The sequence below is a fragment of the Felis catus genome, chromosome C2 (genome assembly GCF_018350175.1).
Source record: "Felis catus isolate Fca126 chromosome C2, F.catus_Fca126_mat1.0, whole genome shotgun sequence".
Classification (NCBI taxonomy): domain Eukaryota; kingdom Metazoa; phylum Chordata; class Mammalia; order Carnivora; family Felidae; genus Felis; species Felis catus.
Genome location: NC_058376.1, coordinates 45,809,289 through 45,830,785, shown reverse-complemented (window position 1 = coordinate 45,830,785; position 21,497 = coordinate 45,809,289). Strand labels below are relative to the sequence as shown.

The following is a 21,497-nucleotide window of genomic DNA, read 5'->3' as shown; positions in this document are numbered from 1 at the left end:
AAGAAGTCCACTAAAATAATTATTGAAGAATTGCACTAATTCATTTTTATACCTCTTAATATTAAAATGCAATATATTCATTTAGCCAATGAAATAAAGTTAGATACTATGTATGAAAAGGTCCTCAAATTCTCCCTCATTAAATTTTAAGTTCTCTAAAGATAAAGAATATATCTTATTTACCTTGTATCACCGTTGCCTAGGACAATGACAAACTAGAGTAGGTGCAGAGAGGTTCAATACATATTCACTGGATGGATAAATTCAGCTTCACTTGGTCTCAGATAATTTACAAATGCTTGACATTAAAACACTAAATATTAAGTTAACACAGCGTTAATCTTTTCAGCATAAACAAAGCACACTAGTTGGTATATTGCATATAATGTTTTATTGACAGTGACATATAGTAAAAATTTTATGTATATATTAATTACCCATGGTCCCTTATAAATAAAGTTCTTCCAAGCACAATCGTACTGCAAAGTCATATCGTAAACTAAATTTTTAGAAGACAATTTAAAAAATAAAATGCATTAAAGATATTATAAATCATGATGAGATATTGAGATGGCTTATAACTCTGACTTTAAACATTCTAATTACAATCAAATGTAGACCTTTACCAAGAAGTTGGTAATTCTGTGGAAAGAGCCCTTCTGGGGAAAGATTCAATTTTAATATAATTAATGGTCAGAATAGCATACCTGCAGTCCTATGTTCTTAAAAAGCTCATTCAGAGTCCATAAATGCAAGCAGAAGATTATATTCTTAGATGCACAAACATCTTTTAAAAATTTGAAGTATTCAGTTTGCCTTAAGATACACTCCTTGAATTGAAAATTGTTGAAGTTTCCAAATACTATCTTTTCAGGTCTTCACAGCCTGGATCTGATCTGATAATAAAAACCAAATAAAAAATTATCAGTCTCCACAGGCAAGATCCATTTTCTAAAGTAATCCAAATAAATCTATAAAAACACTGTAGAAACGTATGCACACACCAGTTTTTTTAAAAGCACAAACATACTGTAGTTTTTGTTTTTGTCATTGTACATATACATAGTTAAGAGTCAACTAGTTCTCTAAGGCTTGTATGAAAACTAGGAGTCCCTTGCCTCATTTCTTCTTTCTCTTTTCACAAGTAACTGCTTCTAACTCCCTGTTAGGAGATATAGCTCTGTATCTCTAAATATACTTTTATTCTTCTTAAAATATCAGTTCCTTCAATGTAATATGAGGCTTCAGTTCTCACATACTCCTCTACCCTGCTCCTCTGCAACCCTCATTATACTTCCATTACTCCCATTTTTCTACCATATTAATATAGTCATCAGTATGACTAGGTAAACGCTATTAACAACTGAGACAGGTTGTACCCCCTTCCCTGTTACTCTTTCTTTCTTTTACATTTTGTTTCCTTCATTTTAATAATTGTTCCTCATTCTCCAACCCTGCCTATCTGCTTAGTTTTTTAAAGTACTTAACATAAATTCAATCCCACTACTCTCACACTGTTTAAGTGTGGAGTAATGAAACACCATTACATAGCCTATGAATTTCATTCGTATTATGAAATTATTTTGAATTACATAGCCTATGAATTTCACTTTCTTGAAGAAATCTTAGAGTCTTCCAAAACTCTAATCTGGACAAATTGTTCTCTATGCTTGCCCCGTTATCTTGATAGGAGATCTTTCATTATCATTCTAGGATTTCATTATCTTTCATTATCATCCTGAGGATCCATCCCACATACTCTTATTCCTGTTTCGTGGTCTCTTATTTTCTCATCTTGGTTTATTCCCTTGTTTTTTAAGAGTATATCTCTCAATGGCTGCCTCAGTAAGAAGTACAGAGGTACATTCTTGAGACTGTGCATGGCTGAATATGTCTTAATGCTACAATCACAATACAATGATACTGCCTGAGCATATAGTTCTTTTATTTTCCCCTTGGACTTTTCCAGGCATTGCCCAATATTTCACAGCTTCCAAATGTTGATGTTTACAAGTCTGATGCTATTTCTGCTTCCTTATCCTTTACATGAAACTTGTTATTTTCTTCCCAGGAAGCTGGTAGGATCTTCCATTGTCTTCAGTGTCGAAATTAAGTAATGATGAGCCTTGGTGTGGGAATATTTTCATCCACTGCATTGGGCTCTCAAGAGGCCTTTGAACTAAAAACTCATCATTTAGTTCTAGAAAATACTGTTTGGTGATTTATTTGATGATTTTTCTCCCTCTTTCTTCTCCCTTTGTTCATTCTAAAACTCCTATTATTTGGATATGGAGCCTTTTTTTTTTCTTTCCGATATTTTTTATCTTTTTGCTCTACTTTCTGAGAGAATGCTTCTATTTTATCTTCTTTTTATTGACTTTTCAATTTCTTCTAATATTTTCCAAAAACTTGTTTTTTTTTTTTTTTTCCTTTGGTCCTTTTCAAGTAGTATCCTGGTCATAGTCATGAAAGTAATACCTTTCCTTATCCCTTTGAGGATACTCTAATACATTTTTTGAAATGTTTTCCCTAAATAAAAAGTAATACCTTTTCTTATCCCTTTGAGGATAGTCTAATAGTTTTTTGAAATGTTCTCCTGGGACACCTGGATGGCCCATTCGGTTAAGCGTCTGACTTTGGCTCAGGTCACGATCTTGCGGTTTGTGAGTTCGAGGCCTGCGGCGGGCTCTGTGCTCACAGCTCAGAGTCTGGAGCCTGCTTTGGATTCTGTGTCTCCCTCTCTCTCTGCCCTTACCCTACTCGTGCTCTGCTCTCTCTCTCTCAAAAACAAATAAATCTTTAAAAAAAATTAAATTCTACTTCCACCAATCTGTTTTTTGTTTGTTAATGTTCCATAACTTAAAATGTTTAGGTCCTCAAATGCCTGGTGATCCTTTGTCATCTTCTCATAAGTATGAGTGAACACTATAAAGCTGACTGAAGTTTCAATATGTGTGTGAGGCTTGTCAAATGTGGTCTTTATTCTAGTGTAGCTAGCTAAGCCATTTTCTTGGAAATCTTTGATGTTAATACTTGTAGGTCTTTCTCTGGCTGGTCTTATTCCTCAAAGATGACTTTTTATATCCTGCCTACTGCTGGTGTCTTCTGGGAGAAGTAGGAGAAGGAAGAAGAGGATTACAATATTTGGTATCACTCCTCATTTTCAGATCAGCTCTGCCACACAGAGTTGTGCTTGGTGTTCCCCAGTCAAGATATTGTTTGACTCTCTGCAAGAATGAACCTTCAGTCTTTTGTGGGGGCAAGAAAATGTAACTGTTTTCTCTTTTCAGCCTCACCTCATCCTTAGTTACACTTTCCATCAATAAGCCTTTGAGGGGATCTGAAATGTAAATTGGGATGCTTTCCAGCTGTCCTCAGTGCTAGTTCAGAATTCACCTTTCTCAGGTCTGTTAAGTCATTCAACATGCATCAGGCATCCAGCTTTCAAAATTTGGTTGACATCTTTGTCACTTCCAGTTTTTTGCCCTTGTGGGTTAATGTCTTTAAACAAAAGTCCCCTTTCTGTTAGTGAGATTTGAGAAGGGGAAGAAACTAAGTATGTGTTCATTCCTCCATCTTTCATGGGAATACCCATATGCATAGTTTATAAAAGTCTTATATTAAAAGTTTGGAAGCATTAACTTTTCAATACAGATAAAGTGATAAAATGAGTACATTTCATTAGTCATGCGGAAAAATTTCTTTTTATAAATATCTCATTTGAAAGTTTCAGAGCTAGAAAACAACTGATACCTCTGCAATGGTTTCTTTATTCTTTGATGGTTTTAAAAAATACTTCATAGTCTACTTAGGAGTTCTTGTCTTTGGGCTGTAATACATATGTAATTATCGAGAATCCTTCCAAAAGAGAATGGAATCATGGCACAAAATATATCATTTAATATTTTACTCAAAACTTTTCAACCTTAAAATAATAAGATTAAATTGTTCATTAAAATGAACCAGAGGCTTTCTTGTTTATCATGCTAAGAAATGTCAGAATTCTGGAAGCAAAATGAAGAGATACAAATGCAGAATATCTATCCTTCACAGTTAAATTTACATAAAAATAAGTTTGGCTAATAAATTAACAGCTATAGGCACAGACTAGTCTCCAATATTAACTGCTACCTAATTTGCAAAATGGGTTTTTACCTCTTTTTAAATCCAGAGAGATAGTAGGAGAATCAAAAGGTAATAAGCTATTTACTATCATACAGGAAAGATGAAAAAAAGGATCTCCTATTCGTAACCAAGCTGATTACAATTTTTTTTTAATTTTTTAATGTTTTTATTTAATTTTGAGACAGAGAGAGAGACAGGGCATGAACAGGGGAGGGGCAGAGAGAGAGGGAGACACAGAATCTGAAGCAGGCTCCAGGCTCTGAGCTGTTAGCACAGAGCCTGACACGGGGCTCAAACTCATGGATTGTGAGATCACGACCTGAGCTGAAGTCGGACGTTCAACCAACTGAGCCACCCAGGAGCCCCATACAATTTTTAATCTAGGTATTAAGTTTCTTCCTCTCATAAATAGAGAGTAGTTAGGTGAAAGGGTAAATTTAACATTCATTGGTTTTTTTCTTATGCTAGGCACTTTAACAGTGTTTCATTTAACCCATACAATTTTTGACTTTTATTTTTTAATTGTATAGATGACAAAATTATATTCACAAGAAAATAATATAAGATTGTTAATAATTAGTTAATAAGTAGTAGAATAAATCTGCTAGACTCAAAAGCCCAAATGCTTTTCATTACTATTCATGCTCCCTACATACAATAGGGAAACTGCCCACAGAAAACTGCTATAAATGTTACATAAAATAATACGGTAACACAAAGACATAATACTATTTCCCATAGTGTATTCTCCGTACAAAAAGGGAGGTAAGATGCAAAGATTATGAATCAGAAAAATCAAAGACGCAAAAATTAGGTAATTAGACCAGAGTTGGCAAGTGGCACTGCGATGTTGGATCGTTACTGACACCTAGTGGCCTCATTATTGCAGACAATATAAACCGAAAAAAAAAAAAAAAAAAAGAGAGAGAGAGAACTATAATTTATCAACCTGTTTTCAGTACTATGATTTTATGAGCAATAGTAGGGTTTCTCTCTGTGCTATAAGTTCACTGTGAGCAATAAGCACTTGTAAGAAATCAAGACTGAAAACATGCTTCTGGCGTCTTCTGTAGAATGTTGCTCTGTAATCTGTTTTACGTGGGAATCAGTCCCATTAAATCATCAGAAGTGTAAACCACTTCTTTATCGCAATCTAAGAAACTAAGCTGGTGTGTTCACAGAAAAATTCCAGTTATTCTGCGAACCATAAGAGGTTCTCAATTATGTTTTACTTAATTGTAAAATATGACTATAATATTCTTTGTAGTTTAATGGTAAATGTCATGATGTCTACACAAATACAAGACAGAAAAAAAGACAGTCTGTGCACTTTACTTAATACCATACTTTACTAATAACACATAAAAATATTTATCAGATGTACATTTAGTACTCTGAACCAGAGAAAGGTCTCTTTCTGTATGGGCAAGCAGCCTATTCTTAGATTCATGAGGACATGAATAAGAGAAAACAAAATTACACATAACTGGTATTAAAGGGTTAGTGTATAAGAAATTAAATTTATAGCCACAAGACTACAACTAGAATTAAGAATATTTTGTCCTTCACCCTTGCTCAGGGCAGGGAGATTCCTGATAGGAATGATCCTCAGCTCTACTCACAAATGGACAATTTTTGGCCTGACTCTCAGGGTCCCGTAATAAAAAAGACCTACAAAACTTGGTTTTATTCACACCCATTGCTCTGCGTGGGTCACTTCTTTAAGCTATTCCTGTGGTTAGTAAACAATGTAATCTTAGAGGAAATGCTAGATGTTAATTTATTCCTTCATACAGTAAGCCTGTACCAACCTATGACAGCTATTTTGATGAATAACAAAATTGCAATATATAAAACATCAATACAATACCAGTATTTATAACACTAAATGAGTATCAAAAATTGTGTAAGGGTGCCTGGGCGGTTAAGTGTCTGACTCCTGATTTCAGCTCAGGTCATGATCTCACAGGTTCGTGAGTTCAAGCCTCATGTCAGGCTCTGCGCTGACACTGCAGAGCCTGCTTGGGATTCTCTTGTCTCTCTCTCTCTGCCCTCCCCACCTCAAAAAAAAAAAAAAAAAAAAAAAGTTGTATAAACATGCTATTAGTATAAATGGAGCTATACATAGAATTCAGCATGATTCTTAAAAGATATATGCCATGCAAACTTACTTTTTAAATATTGACAGTAAGGCCTAAAATTTGTCCCAAATTTCAAGTGTGCTTCTATTACTAGATATGATAGAAATTTGTTGCCATAAATTATAATTATTTTCTAGAGTTATCATATATATTGAATTGTAAAGATGCAAATACTTTATTTAAATAAACCCTTTAGAAAAATGTAATAGAAGTAAATGTAGCAAGGTACTGGATACTTACTGTATTGTTTTTTCTGACAGCAGAAATAAATGGAAACAAGAGGGAGAAAGGCTATGATATAACCAAAATGAAATGTAAAAGGAGGAAAAAAATGTGAATGGAATGGAAATAAAGGCTGAAAATGCACAGTGTTTTGTGATGTACCTTGAAGCCAGTCTACACCTTCTTGCAATCCTTCTCCTTTTATGGCGTCACTAGCACTGAAATAAAATCCATAAGAAACATATCCATTTCACTACATCATAGAACATAAGAATAAATAATTATAATTTTGCTATATGGCAAATTATTATATTCTAGTAACATATTTGAGCAAAGCTGGTTAAGCACTGAAACTGAATATACATAGGAAATAAAAGTCTAAGTGCTCAGGAAGAAGACATGATAAAATTATTCATAATTTATATAGACATTTGAAAAAGTACATCACTAAAAAATTATTATTCTACTTTGCCCAGTCCTAGTGACTCAAGAGCATTTATTTATTAGAAATGTTTGACTTCGGTTACAATTTAGCCACATGATGGAGTGGCTTTATTTGAAATGGAATTTGGTATCTGTAAGGTATAAACCTATGATTATAACTTTGGTAAAGTGGCAGAATAAAAAAATCTCAGATTTCAATCATACTCTTATACCTACTGGCTTCAGGAACCTGGATTGATTACTTAACTCTCTGTCTCAGTTTTAGCATCTATAAAATGATGGTAAATTGACTAACATAATAAAAGGCAGAGGATTTTTATAGTATCAGATCACCTTTTGCAAAGACATGGACTGACAGCATTTAGTATAAACAATTAGATTTTCTGAATGATTAGGGTTCCTTTTAACTGTGCTGAAGCAAGATTTAAAAATGTACCTAACTACCTAAAATAATTAGATGTTAATAAAATCAGAAATTACTTCCAAGGCATTACTTATTAGATTACAAATATGACTTATCATAGAATTATTTTTTAAATAGAAAGAAACCAACAGCATTGATACATAATTATTCAAAGCAAATTATAAATTATCCGTATTAGTAGCAAAACATCAGTAACTGAAATGCTTAAATCAAGAAAGGTCAGTGTATTGATTTTTATCACACATCTATAGTCCCAAACAAGACTACAGTCCCAACCAAACAAATAATACAATGGAAAAACTTTCCCCCTTTACTGGAGATGTTAATACTGTACTAAAAACCTTGCATCTTTTCCTAATAATTCCCAAATGTATGAACTCTACCTCTTCTTTTGAACATGTCATCAGGTCTATAACTAGAAAAAAAGCCAAAGTTTTTACCATGTCTTACAAGGCCCAATGGGATATGGTCCCTGGCTATTTCTCAATGGCCCCATCTCCTATAATTTCCCCCTAGATCTCTGTTCCAGCCAGCCTGGACTTCTTGCTATTCCTGGAATACACCAGGCACATTCTCACCTAAGAGACTTTACACTTGGCTGGTCTCTCTGTCTGGAAAGCTATTCCTCCAAGCCTTCGCATGAATTGCACCCTGACTTCAATTAGATCTCGCAGAGAGAGCACTTCTTATTATTCTCTCTCTTATTATCCTACTTTACTTTTCTTCATCCTTCCAGCTGACATTTTATATACTTATTTATCTGTTTTGTTATCTGTTGCCCTCAAAAGAGAGTAAATAAGCAAATACATATTGTGCCAGGGACTTAGTCAAAGAACACACAAGAAGAATATTAACAAAATCAGACCCTGAAAATCAGAGTTGACTACCTGTTTAGTACAACGATGAAAACCAATGATTAAACCACAGAAATTTTCCTATAATTTTCCAGGCTATATTTCTCTATAATCTCTTGTTTATTGCCCAGTAAATTTACTTGTACCTAAGGCAAGAGAGATACAATATTTTATCTCCGTATTATTGAGTGTTACCTTTATCTGTAAAACAGGAAAAGAAAAATAACTGTATTTTCAATTTTTTACGTGCTTTAAAGAAAATAGCAAAAAAATAAAAAAAAAACAAATGAAACACTAATTAGAACTTAGTGAGATGTTTTTTGAATTAAGAATTCAATATTATAGATAAATTTCTTCTGTAAGTTATATAGAAAATATAGAACCAGGCAATATAATACTCCACATCATTACAATGTCAGGATGTTACTTTTTCTCTCAGTGAGAAATATTTAGGTGTCACAACTGAATAAATAAATCTATTAAAATTCAATCGCTGATTATTTTAAGTAGAAAGATTTTTTCCATTAGCAAAGTAAATTTCTATTCCAAAATTAAAAGTAGGACTATATCTTTTACTAATTTAGACACAGATTTCTTAATGTACTTCCTATCAAAACAGTCCCAACACTTAATACAATGCAAAAATTAAAAATTATTTTACTTTAGATATTATCAATTTAGGTATGATTTAAAGAAATACAATGTTTCTAGCTTAAGATATTTCTTTACCTAAAATCCCTCCTTTCTTTACCAACCAAATACCACAGAACCTCAAATCCAACTCAAAAGACATTTAGTAAAATTGACTCTCCCTCTGATTTCAAAGTAAGGAGGGTTTTACACAAGATATGCAGTGTTTTGCTCCTGGGTAGAGATGCTGTTGGCCCTGAGTAACTGAGGCATTTTAAGGGCTTTTTCAAGCTCTCTTTTATACTATTCCTTTTTCAGAACGAAGGTTAGTTCTAAAAATTCTTTTCTGAGCTCTACTATCTCCTTGTTCATACTCTGTTTCTCCTTCTAGAGGCAGTAGATTTCTCTGCCTCTGTTAGACCTTTCTCCATAAAAACCTTCTTTAAAAAAAGGGAAACTGGAAAGAGAAGGACATCTTGCAGCAGGAGAAGGTAGGTGGGTGGACAGAAGGAAGCTTAAATTAATGTAAGGCCGGCACTAAAATACTAATATATCACTTCTGGTAATCCTTATTGGAATATTTTGGAGGAAAGACACACTGGAGTTAAATGTATCAATAAGAAACCGCTTTCCAAATAAACGCTGAATAATAATGTCAGATACTAATTATTGCAGAGTTCAATTTTATTAGTATGTCCAAATGAAATTATTATTCCCATTTCTATATACTCATATAAACCAAAATTTGTTGTGTACATACTAAGTACCTGGCACTATTATTATTCTAGGGGTTACAGAGTGAACAAAACTGATAAAATCCAAGCTCTCATGGTGCTAATGCACTAGTATGAGAAGATGGACTATAAAAGAAGCAATACCCAGATCAGACACTGCAATAGAAATATAAAGCAAAGTGTGAAAAAACAAGGTACAGAGGTAAGATATAGTAATATTCTGGAGAGTTATCAGGAGGGGTCTCTCTCCTGAAGGAGGTATAATAGCAAGTCAGGAAAATTATTTTGGATAAAAGGAGTAACACGTGCAAATGTTCTTAGGGGATTGTGGATGGCTGATACAATGTGCAGAAGGAAATCAGTGTGGTTGAAATGGGGTGAGTAAGTGGGCTAAATTATTCTTTTAAAGAGTCGTTTATATTTTTCTATCCCTAAAAAGATTTTAAAAGTTTTTTTTTTCTAAGACTTACTTAGTTAAATAATCTCTACACCCTAAGTGGGACTCAAACTCACAACCCCAAGATGAAGAATCACATGCTCCACCAACTGAGCTAGCCGGGTGCCCCAAGATTTGAAAATATTTTAACAATAATATATTCATGAGCACTTGCACTGACACAATTCTATACAACAAAATCCCTAGTTTATATCCTATCATGTTACGTCACTTACACGATAAGCTTGGCAAAGAAAAATTGAAGCTCAGAGATTTTTTTCAGAATAAAATGAAAAGTAAATATAAAACTTTACCAAATGTGCCATGGTTTATCTTTGATGTTCTCTAAACACAGCAGTTGAGACACTTTTACAGATGTTACTGAATCTCTAAGATCCATTTTGTTTGCAAAGAATAAGATTGGTATTCGGCGGTGCTTAATATCTAAAAGAGAAAATAAGACGATCATCACACCTCCAGCTTTTTGGTCCTTCCCCCCAAATTCTTAAAACTAAAATTCACTAAAACTGTTTTCCAACCTCTTCTTTCTATATTGAACATACACAAACATTTGAAGACATGTACTGTCAGGCATGTATTTGAATGATAGGAGAATTAAAAACAAACAAACAAACAAACAAACAAAAAACCTTTCTTCTTAAGACTATCTGCCCTCTGGTTGGAGCTTTAAAACAAAGATGAGTGAGGTGGGAGTTGGGGCTCGTTAAGCAGCTACTGAGCAGCACCTGCAAAGGGGTTAAATATTTTGTTTTTATTGTCAGTAGAAAGGAGGCAAACTTCAATGAAGTAGAAGATAAACTAGATCTTGATTTTAGATTTTAGTCACAGTTTTCAGGTAACAAGCTGGATATTTTAACAAGATATTTTTTTACCTTGTTACAATTTTGGAAATATTTTCAGTTTTGAATAGATAACACCTTTAAATAGTTCAAAATTCAGAAGACACAACATGGTATACAGCAAAAGAATCTCCCTCCCACCTGTCCCAGGCTATCCACTTGTCCTCTCTAGAAGAGTTAACTCATATTACCTATTTCTTGGCATCTTTTTAGAAATATTTGCAAACAATTATTATACATTATTCTTCATACAGATAGTAGCAGACTATTCAGTTTTATATATTTTTCTTTTCACTTAATTTCGTATCTTGAAGACCATCCCATATCAGTACATAATGAGCAGTTTCTTCACTATTTTAACAGTTGCAGAATACTGTCTGTTAGTACTATGTGCCATAATTTGTATAATCTGTTCCCAGTGAGATATATTTGTGTTGTTGCCAATTTTTAAAACTATAAACAATGCTGAAATGAATAAAAGTGCACACAGCAAATTTTGCACATGAGCCAGCATGTTTATAGGTTAAATATGAGAAGTAGAGTTGCTGGTGAAAGGATATGTAAATTGCTATTTTGACAGTGATTACTGAAAGGCTTTCCCTTAAAAATTTTATCAATTTATACTTCAACAACAATGGATAAGAATTAATGTTTCCAGTGCCCTTGCCACAAGAGTGTTATCAAACTTGTTGATCTTTTCTATATGACAGGGGATAGATAAAAAGTACTATCAGAATATGTTTACTTTGTTTTGAGAAAGGTCAAGAATTTTTCTATATATTCAAAGGATATTTCTATTTCGTCTTTTATGAACTATCTTACCCTATCCTTTCCCCATTTTTCTAGTAAGTTTTTATTTTCTTATTGATTTGTAGGAACACAACAAGTAGTAAGGGAAAAAGTCCTCTAGCTATGATATAAACTGCAAATATTTCCCCTTGCTTGACATTTGCCTTTGACTTCTCATGGTTTCTCTTTTAAATAGTAAAATTCATCAATCTTTTCTTTTAGGATTCTGGGTTCTGTGTTATAGTTAGAAAGGTCTCCTCTTGCCCTGTAATTATTTTTTTATTTTATTTTATTTTATTTTATTTTATTTTATTTTATTTTATTTTATTTTATTTTATTTTTTAATTTAATTTTATTATTTATTTATTTATTTATTTTTTGCCCTGTAATTATTTTAAACTTCTCCAATACTTCTCCCATAGTTTCTTCTACTGCTGTAATGCTGTGATTTTTACATTTAAATATTTAGTCCAGCTAGAATTTACCCTGGAACAGAGAATGTCAGAATGGATAAAAAGAAGTTAGACATATCTATATGATGTTTACAAGAAACACACTTGGAACATAAGGACACAAACAAACTGGGAGGAAAAGGATAGAAAAACATTATGCACACATGTAAATGTAAGAAAATGCACATGGCTACACTACTATCAGAAAAAGTAGTGCTCGGGGCGCCTGGGTGGCTCAGTTGGTTAAGCGGCCAACTTTGGCTCAGGTCATGATCTCGTGGTCTGTGAGTTCGAGCCCCGCGTTGGGCTCTGTGCTGACAGCTCAGAGCCTGGAGCCTGTTTCAGATTCTGTGTCTCCCTCTCTCTGACCCTCCCCCGTTCATGCTCTGTCTCTCTCTGTCTCAAAAATAAATAAATGTTAAAAAAAAAGATTAAAAAAAAAAAAGAAAAAGTAGTGTTCAAGATGAAGGGTATTAAAGAAAAAGACCGCATTTTTTGGTTATTGTTGTTCTTCTCCGTGCAGTTTGCTTTATGTCAGTGTTTTTTAAGTTTTTGTTTAAATTTGTTAATTAATATACAGTGAAATATCAGTTTCAGGTGTACAATACAGTGATACCACACTTCATACATCACCTGGTTCTCATCACAAGTACACTCCTTAATCCTTATCACTTATTTAACCCATCCCCCCTACCTCCCTTCTGGTAACTATCAGTTTGTTCTTTATAGTTAAGAGTCTGTTTCTTAGTTTGCCCCTCTCTCTCTGAAAAATGCAGGCATTTAAAAATTATAAAAGTGTCGATCGTTTACTCAAGAGGACAAAACAATATTAAATGCATATGTATCTAACAAATAAGCTTCCAAATATATAATGCAAACTTTGACAGTATTAAAGGGAAATATAAAGAAATCCACAACATAGGTGGATACTTCAAGGCCCCTCTCTCAGAAATTGATAGAATAGACAAAAAAGATCACTAAGAATGTATAAGATGTGAACACTACCTATCAACTGACATTTACAGACCCTTCACCCAACAACAGCAAAATACATATTTTACTTAATTGCAGATGGAAGAGTCACCAAGATAGACCATATACGTTGGGCCATATATGAAAACTCATAATTCATAGTCTCCCTACTCCCTGACACTCCTTGCACACACACAAAATCCCAACCCAGATGACTTCATTGGTATATTCTATCTAACACTTAGGGAAGAAATAATACCAACTCTATCCAACCCAAAAAATAAAATAAAAAGAGAAAGAGTAAATACTTTCTAACCCATTTTATGAGGCCTCTATAACCTTGATGACTAGAGCATTTTAAGAAAGGTATAAACCAAAAAACCTCATGAGCACAAAAACAAAAATCTTTAGTAAAATGTCAGCAAATCCAATTCAATGATATATAAAGAGATTAATAATCAATGGTCAAATGAGGTTTAATCCAGAAACGTAAGTTTGGTTTAATATATGTGAATCATACTATCATTGCAATAGATGTAGAAAAAGCATTTGGTAAACTATAACATGAGTTTACGATGGAACCTTTTGGAAAATTAGGAATAACAGAAAATTTCCTTGACCTAATAAGGAAAGATATAAGCAAACCCTACTGAGCAGCATACTTAATGATAAAATGTTGGATGCAAAGAATGGGAGTAAGACACAGAAACAACATAAGTGTCTATCAATGGATGAATGACAAAGTTAGTGAATAACATGAGCTTGAACTATGCAGGTCCACTTATACATGCCTTTTTTTTTTTCAATAAATATAATGAAAATTTTTTGGAGATTCGCCAACAATTTGCAAAAATCTATAAACAAATCATGTAGCCCAGAAACATAGAAGAAAAATTAAGAAAAGGTTAGGTATCTCATGAATGCATAAGATACATATAGATACAAGATGAATTTATCATTTAATATCATAAAAGACATACAAATCTATTATAAAAAGTTAAAATTCATCAAAATTTACATGTACATAGACCAAACATGGCAGCATTAAGAGATATGCAAACAAATGTAAAGATGCAGTATTAATTCATAACTGCATAAAATTAACTGCAACACATACTGCACCACTGAGATAATTTCAAAGTCATCTCCTGCACCTATTGCAGTGAGCTTAAGTGTTGAAAGTATCTGTTTAAAATGCTATTTGACCCTAATCATCTCTATGTGAATTCTTCTCTCCAGTAAATCGTGTATCACAGTAAAAGTTATCTCTTACAGTTCTCACATATTTTTTCACCTTAGTTTGTGCAATACTGTAAACCTTGAATTATATGGCACCCATACAAAGTCCCACCAGTCATCCTGGAAGTGAAAGAAGCAAAGAAAAGTTATGACTTTACCAGAAAAAGTTGAATTGCTTGATATGTACCATAGATTGAGGTCTGAATCTGTGGATGCCTGACATTTCAAGGTAAATGATTCCAGTATAAGGACCAACATAAAAAAAAAGAAAAGGAAATTCATGAAGCCATTGCTGCAGTTATGCCAGCAGGCATGAAAACCTTGCACATTTCATGAAATACCTTTTCATCTTGTATTGAAAATGTAGCTTTTATGTGAGTGCAGGATTGCTATAAGAAAGGCATCCCTATAGACTCTAACATGATTCAAGAAAAAGTGAAGTTATTATGTGAACATAAAGCAAAAGGAAAGTGGAGGATTTAGTGCTAATAAAAGATAGTCTGATGGGGCTCCTGGGTGGCTCAGTTGGTTGAGTGTCTGACTTCGGCTGAGGTCATGATCTCGCAGTCCATGAGTTCAAGCCCTGCGTCAGGCTCTGTGCTGACAGCTCGGAGCCTGGAGCCTGCTTCAAATTCTGTGTCTCCCTCTCTCTCTGCCCCTCCCCCACTCATGCTTGCTCTCTCTCGCGCTCTCTCTCTCTCTTCCTATCTCTCTCTGTCAAAAATAAATAAAAACATTAAAAATTTTTTTTAAAATAAAAGATGGCCTGATAATTTTAGAAAGAGATTTGGCTTAAAAAGTATCAAGATAACAGGAGAAGTAGCTTCTGCCAACCAAAAGGTAGCAGACAGTCTCCAGATGCCATTAAGGAAATCATTGAGGAAAAATGATATCCACCTGACCAGGTTTTTTTTTGTTTTTTTTTTCAACGTTTATTTATTTTTGGGACAGAGAGAGACAGAGCATGAACGGGGGAGGGGCAGAGAGATAGGGGAGACACAGAATCGGAAACAGGCTCCAGGCTCTGAGCCATCAGCCCAGAGCCTGAGGCGGGGCTCAAACTCACCGACCGGGAGATCGTGACCTGGCTGAAGTCGGACGCTTAACTGACTGCGCCACCCAGGCGCCCCCTGACCAGGTTTTTAATGCAGGTGAAAGTGCCCTATTTGGGGCGGGGGGGGGGGGGGGAGTCACAAAGGGCATTTATTAGTAAGGAAGAGTGGCAAGCACCAGGATTTAGGGCAGGAAGAAGGTAGGAAAAAGGTAAGACTTAACCATTTCTTTTTTTTTTTTAATTTTTTTTTTTTTTAGTGTTTTATTTATTTTTGAGACACAGAGAGACAGAACATGAGCAGAGGAGGAGCAGAGAGAGAGCAAGACACAGAATCTTGCACAGAGCTGTGCTGACAGCTCTGAGCTGTCAGCACAGAGCCTGACGCGGGGCTGAACTCATGAACCACGAGATCATGACCTGAGCTGAAGTCGGATGCTCAACCAACTGAGCCACCCACGCGCCCCAAGACTTAACCATTTCTATTCACCATTGTACTGAAGGTCCTAGCCAGTGCAATAAGACAAGAAAAAGAATAAAAGGCATAAAGACTAAAAAGGAAGAAGAATTTTTGTTGTTAACTTCATACATAGAAAATTCTAAGAAATCTAGAGAAAAATTACTAGAATAAGTATATTTAACAACCTCCCATAATATAAATCAATATTTTCACATACTAGCAATGAACCATTAGAATATGAAATAAAATAAACTATTTACAATAGCTTTGAAAATATAAAAAAAAAAACTTATGGATAAGTTGAATGAATGATGTGTAAGACCTACATAGAAAACTATAAAAGATAGAGAAATTGAGAAAAGGATAAATACATGAAGTGACATACCATATCCATGAGTTGGAACATTCAATGTTAAGTCTAATGTTAAGATCTCAACTATCTCCAAATATGATCAAAATAAAATCCCAGCACAGTTTTACAAAATTAATAAGCTGATTTTAAACATTATTTAAAAATATAGAACACCTAAAACTACTAAAATCATCTTGAAGAAGTAGACCAGGATTAGAGGATTTATCCTGACTTCAAGATTTATTATACATCTATGGTAATAAAGACAATGCAAAAGTACATAAAAGCGATCAGGGGAACAGAATACAGAGTCCAGAAACAGACACACACATATACACAAATTATATTCAATAAGCATGAAAGTCAAATGATTTTGACAAGTAATTCAGCGAAAAAAATTTTTCCCCAACAAATGTATTTTGGGGTAATTGGATATCTGTAAAAAAAAAATGCAAAAATTAATTCAAGATGGGTCTCAGGCCTAAATATAAAAACAAAAACTATGAAGCTACTAGAAGAATGCATAGAAGAACATGTTAGTAATCTTAAGGCAGTAGGCACAGATTTCTTAGAGAGGACATAAAAAGCTTGTATTAAAAGGAAAAAATGAAGGTTGATGGAGGGAGGTGAGTGGGAGATAGGCTAGATGGGTGATGGGTATTAAGAAAGGCACTTGTGATGAGCACTGGGTGTTGAATATAAGTGATGAATCACTGAATTCTACTCCTGAAACCAATATTTTACTGTATGTTAACTAAAATTGAAATTAAAAATAAAAATTGAAAAAATTGATAAATTAGACTTCACCAAAATTAGATAAATATGTTCATTAAAAGATATTGTGAAAATGGGACACCTGGGTGGCTTAGTTGGTTGAGTGTCCAACTCTTGATTGATTTTGGCTCAGGTCCTGATCTCACAGTGTGAAACTGGCCCTGCATTGGGCTCTGTGCTGGCAGTGTAGACCTTGCTCAGGGTTCTCTCTCTCTTCCTCTCTCTCTGCCCCCCACCTCTAGATAAACTTAAAAAAAAATGTGAAAAAAATAAACAGGTGAGCCACAGACTGGTAAGAAATCTTCAAAACACATATATTTGACAAAGGTATTCTATTTAGAATTTATAAAGAAATGTTAAAATTCAATAATAAGACAAACAACCAAATTAAACACATGGGCAAAAGATTTAAAAAGACATTTTACAAGAGAGAGGTGCATGGGTGACTCAGTCAGTTAAGCATGAGGCTCTTGATTTCAGCTCAGGTCATGATCTCATGGTTCGTAAGATCAAGCCCCACACTGGGCTCTGCGCTGACAGTGTGGAGCCTGCTTGGGGTTCTCTCTCCCTCTCTCTCTGCCCCTCCCCCACTTGCACACACTCTCTATCAAAATAAATAAATATTTTTAAAAAGACATTTTACAAGAGAATGTACAAGAATGGTTAATAAAATATGCAAAAGTGATCAACTTTTTTTTATTAAAATTTTTTTTTTTTAACGTTTATTTATTTTTTGAGACAGAGAGAGACAGAGCATGAATGGGGGAGGGTCAGAGAGAGGGAGACACAGAATCTGAAACAGTCTCCAGGCTCTGAGCTGTCAGCACAGAGCCCGACGCAGGGCTCGAACTCATGGACCGTGAGATCATGACCTGAGCTTAAGTCAGACGCTTAACTGACTGAGCCACCCAGGCGCCCCGATCAACATTTTTAATCATCAGTAAAATAGAAATTAAAAGCAAATGAGATCCTATTACACACCTTGTTGAAAGGCTAAAGTGAAAAAAAATATATTATAACATCAATCATTGGAGAGGATGTAAAGAAACTGGAACTCTCATATATGTTGTTAAGAATGTAAAATAGTATGACCACTTTGAAAAATCAAGGGGCAGTTACTTTAAATATGACCCATATGTCTATCCTATGACTCAGCAGTATCATTCCTAGGAATTTTTCAAAGAGAAATGAAAACATGTCTACAAAAGTCTTTTATAAGAATGTTCATATCGGATTTATTCATAATAGCCCTAACCTAGAAACAGTCTAGATGTCAATCAACAGGATACTGGATAAACAAACTGTTGGATATTTACACAACAGAATGTTACACAGCAATAAAAAGGAATAAACAAGTGATATATAAAACAATATAGATGATTCTCCACACCATTATGCCAAATAAAAAAACTTATGCACAAAAATGTATGTGCTCCCCTTCCCCCATTTACATGAAACTGTAGAATAGACAAAATTAATCTGGTGACAGAAATCAGATTAGAAGTTCTCTGGTATGAGGTGAGGAGTATTGACTGGGAAGGAGTGTGAAAGAACTTACTGGGGTGATGAAAATGTTTCTTGATAGGCAGTGTAGTTACATGAGTGTATGCATTAGTCAAAATTAGTGAACTATATAATCAAGATCTAAGCATTTGACTATATACAACTTATACATCAATTTTAAGAAGTTCATATACAGGGTGACTGAATGGATAAAAAAAAACAAGACCCATCTATACACTGCCTACAAGAGATTACTTCAGAATCTAAAGACACATACAAACCGAAAATGAGGGCATGGGAAAAGATTTCCCATGCAAATAGAAGCAAAAGAAAGCTGGGGTAGCAGTGCTTATGTCAGACAAAATAAATATTATTTTATTTATTTTTATTTTTCATTTTTTAAATATTTTTTATCTTTAAGTAATCTCTATACCCAACGTGGGTGTACAGTCTGAACTCATAACCATTAGATCAAGAGTCGCATACTTTACTCACAGAGGCAGCCAGGTGGCCCCAGATAAAATAGATATTAAACCAAAGATTATAACAAAATACATAGAAAAGCAATAAATAAGATAAAGAAATCAATCCAATAAGAGGATATAACAAGTGTAAATATCTATGCACCCAACACAGAAGCATCTAAATATACAAAGTAAATATTAATAAATATAAAGGGGAGAAATTGACAGTAATATAATAATAGTAGGGGACTTTAAGATCCCATTTACATCAATGGAAAGATCATTTAGACAGAAAGCCAATAAGGAACTTTGTTCAGTGGCACTGAACAACACATTAAACAGATGGATTTAACAGATATATACAGAATATTCCATCCTCAAACAGCAGAATACACATTTTTTTCAAGTAGACCTGGAATATTCTCCAAAACAGAACATGTTAGGTCACAAAATAAGTCTCAATAAATTTAAGAATACTCATATTATATCTTTTATGACCACAATGGTATGAAACGAGAAAACGAGGTAAGTTTATAGCAATACAGGCCTACATCAAGAAACAAACAAACAAAAAATCTCAAACAATCTGATCCTTTATCTAAAAGAAATAGAAAAAGAACAACAAACAAAGCCCAAAGTTACTAGAAGGAGGAAATAAAGTTCTGGGTAGAAATAAATGAAATAGAGACTAAAAAACCAACACAAAAGATCATGAAACCAAGATAAACAAAACTGATAAATCTTTAGCCAAACTCACCAAGAGACAAAAAGACAGAAAGGACCCAAATAAGTACAATCAGAAATTAGAGAAGAACAGACACCACAAAAATGTCAAGGATTATGAGACTGCTATGAAAAATTATATGCCAACAAATTAGACAACCTGGAATAAATGGATTAATTTCCTATAAACATATAATCTTTCCAGACTGAATCAGGAAGAAATAGAAAATCTGAACAGATTGATTGCTTGTTAACAAAACTGAATAAAAAAAAAATCAAAAGACTACCAATAAACAAAAGTCTGAGACCAATGGGCTTCACAGGTGAATTCTATCAACATTTAAAGAAGAGTTAATATCTATCCTTCTCAAACTATTCCAAATAGTAGAAGAGGAAGGAAACCTTCCAAATTCATGCTATAAGGCCAGCATTATTCTAATACCCAAACCAGAGAAAGACACTCTAAAAAAAAATTACAGGCCACTATCTTTGATGAACACAGAGGCAAAAATCCTCAAGAAAATGTAGACAATCAAACTCAACAAAGGATAATACACCATAATCCAGTTGAGTTTATTCCAAGGACACAAGGATGTTTCAATATTAGCAAATAAATCAGTGTGATATACCCCATTAACAAAATGAAGGATACAAACCATATGATCGTCTTAATAGATGGAGAAAAGCATTTGATAAAATACAACATCCATTTATGATAAAAACCCTCAACAAAGTGGGTTTAGAGGGAGAACACCTAAACATACTAAGGTCACATGAAAAACCCACAGCTAATATCATATTCAATGGTGAAAAACTGAACATCTTTCCTTTAAAATTAAAAACAAGACAATGATGCCTACTCTTGCCACTTTGATTCAGCATAGTATTGTGAGTCCTAGCCACAGCAATTAGACAACAAAAAGAAATAAAAGATATCCAAACTGGCAGGGAAAAGTTAAACTGTCACTAACTGTTTGCAAATGACATACTATTTATGGTAAACCCAAAAGCTCCATCAAAAACTGTTGGAAACCAATAAATGAATTCAGTAAAGTTGCAGGAGGAAAAATTAATATACAAAATTTTGCTATATATTTGTTATACATATACACAAAAATCTGTAACACATATTGCATTTTAATATACAAAATCCTTAACCAAGGAGGTGAAACTTATACTCTGAAATCTGTAAGACTCTGATGAAAGAAACTGAAGACAACACAAACAAATGGAAAGATATACTATGATCATGGATAGAATTAATATTGTTAAAATGTCCACTCTACTCAAAGCAATCTACAGATTTAATGCAATCCCCATCAAAATACCAATAGTATTATTCACTGAAATAGAACAAATAATCCTAAAATTTGTATGGAACCACAAAAGGCCCCAAATAGCCAAGGCAATCTTGAGAAAGAAGAACTAATCTGGAAGTATCACAATCCCAGATTTGAAGCTACATTACAAAGCTACAGTAATCAAAACAGTATCATACTGGTAAAAGAAAAATAGATACATAGATCAATGAAATAGAGAGTCCAGAAATAAATCCATGCTTATATAGTCAATTCATCTACAACAGAGGAGGCAAGAATATACAATGGAGAAAAGCAGATAACCCAGATAAAAGATTGCTAAGTTTTTAAAAGTGAAAAAGTCACATAAAAAGTACGAGCTAGATAATTATTACCCCAAATATTTGAATAAGCTTAGGTTGTCTGATAAAAATACCAGTGATTGTTGTTAAGCAGGAAGAATTATTAGAAAGCCCCACACTCTTCCCATTCTATTCCTAATAAATCTACACTTCTTTTAAACCACCACCTCTTCCTAAAAGTCATAGCA

General features: G+C 33.8%; 1 protein-coding gene across 4 annotated transcripts in view; it reads right to left on the bottom strand.

Annotated features, from left to right (window-relative positions):
• Window positions 1-372: 372 nt before the first annotated feature.
• Window positions 373-21,497, bottom strand: part of ARL6 (ADP ribosylation factor like GTPase 6) — a 38,757-nt gene continuing 17,632 nt past the window's right edge. For 2 of the 4 annotated variants that reach the window (XM_045036783.1, XM_023238881.2), the window contains 4 exons: window positions 10,325-10,454; window positions 6,651-6,706; window positions 6,507-6,519; window positions 373-896 (listed from right to left, as the gene is read on the bottom strand). In XM_045036783.1, the coding sequence (XP_044892718.1) occupies window positions 863-896; window positions 6,507-6,519; window positions 6,651-6,706; window positions 10,325-10,454 (233 nt within the window). In that variant the 3' untranslated portion in view covers window positions 373-862. The remainder of the gene's footprint in view (window positions 897-6,506; window positions 6,520-6,650; window positions 6,707-10,324; window positions 10,455-21,497) is intronic. The other 2 variants (XM_045036784.1, XM_045036785.1) reach the window with 1 other exon arrangement.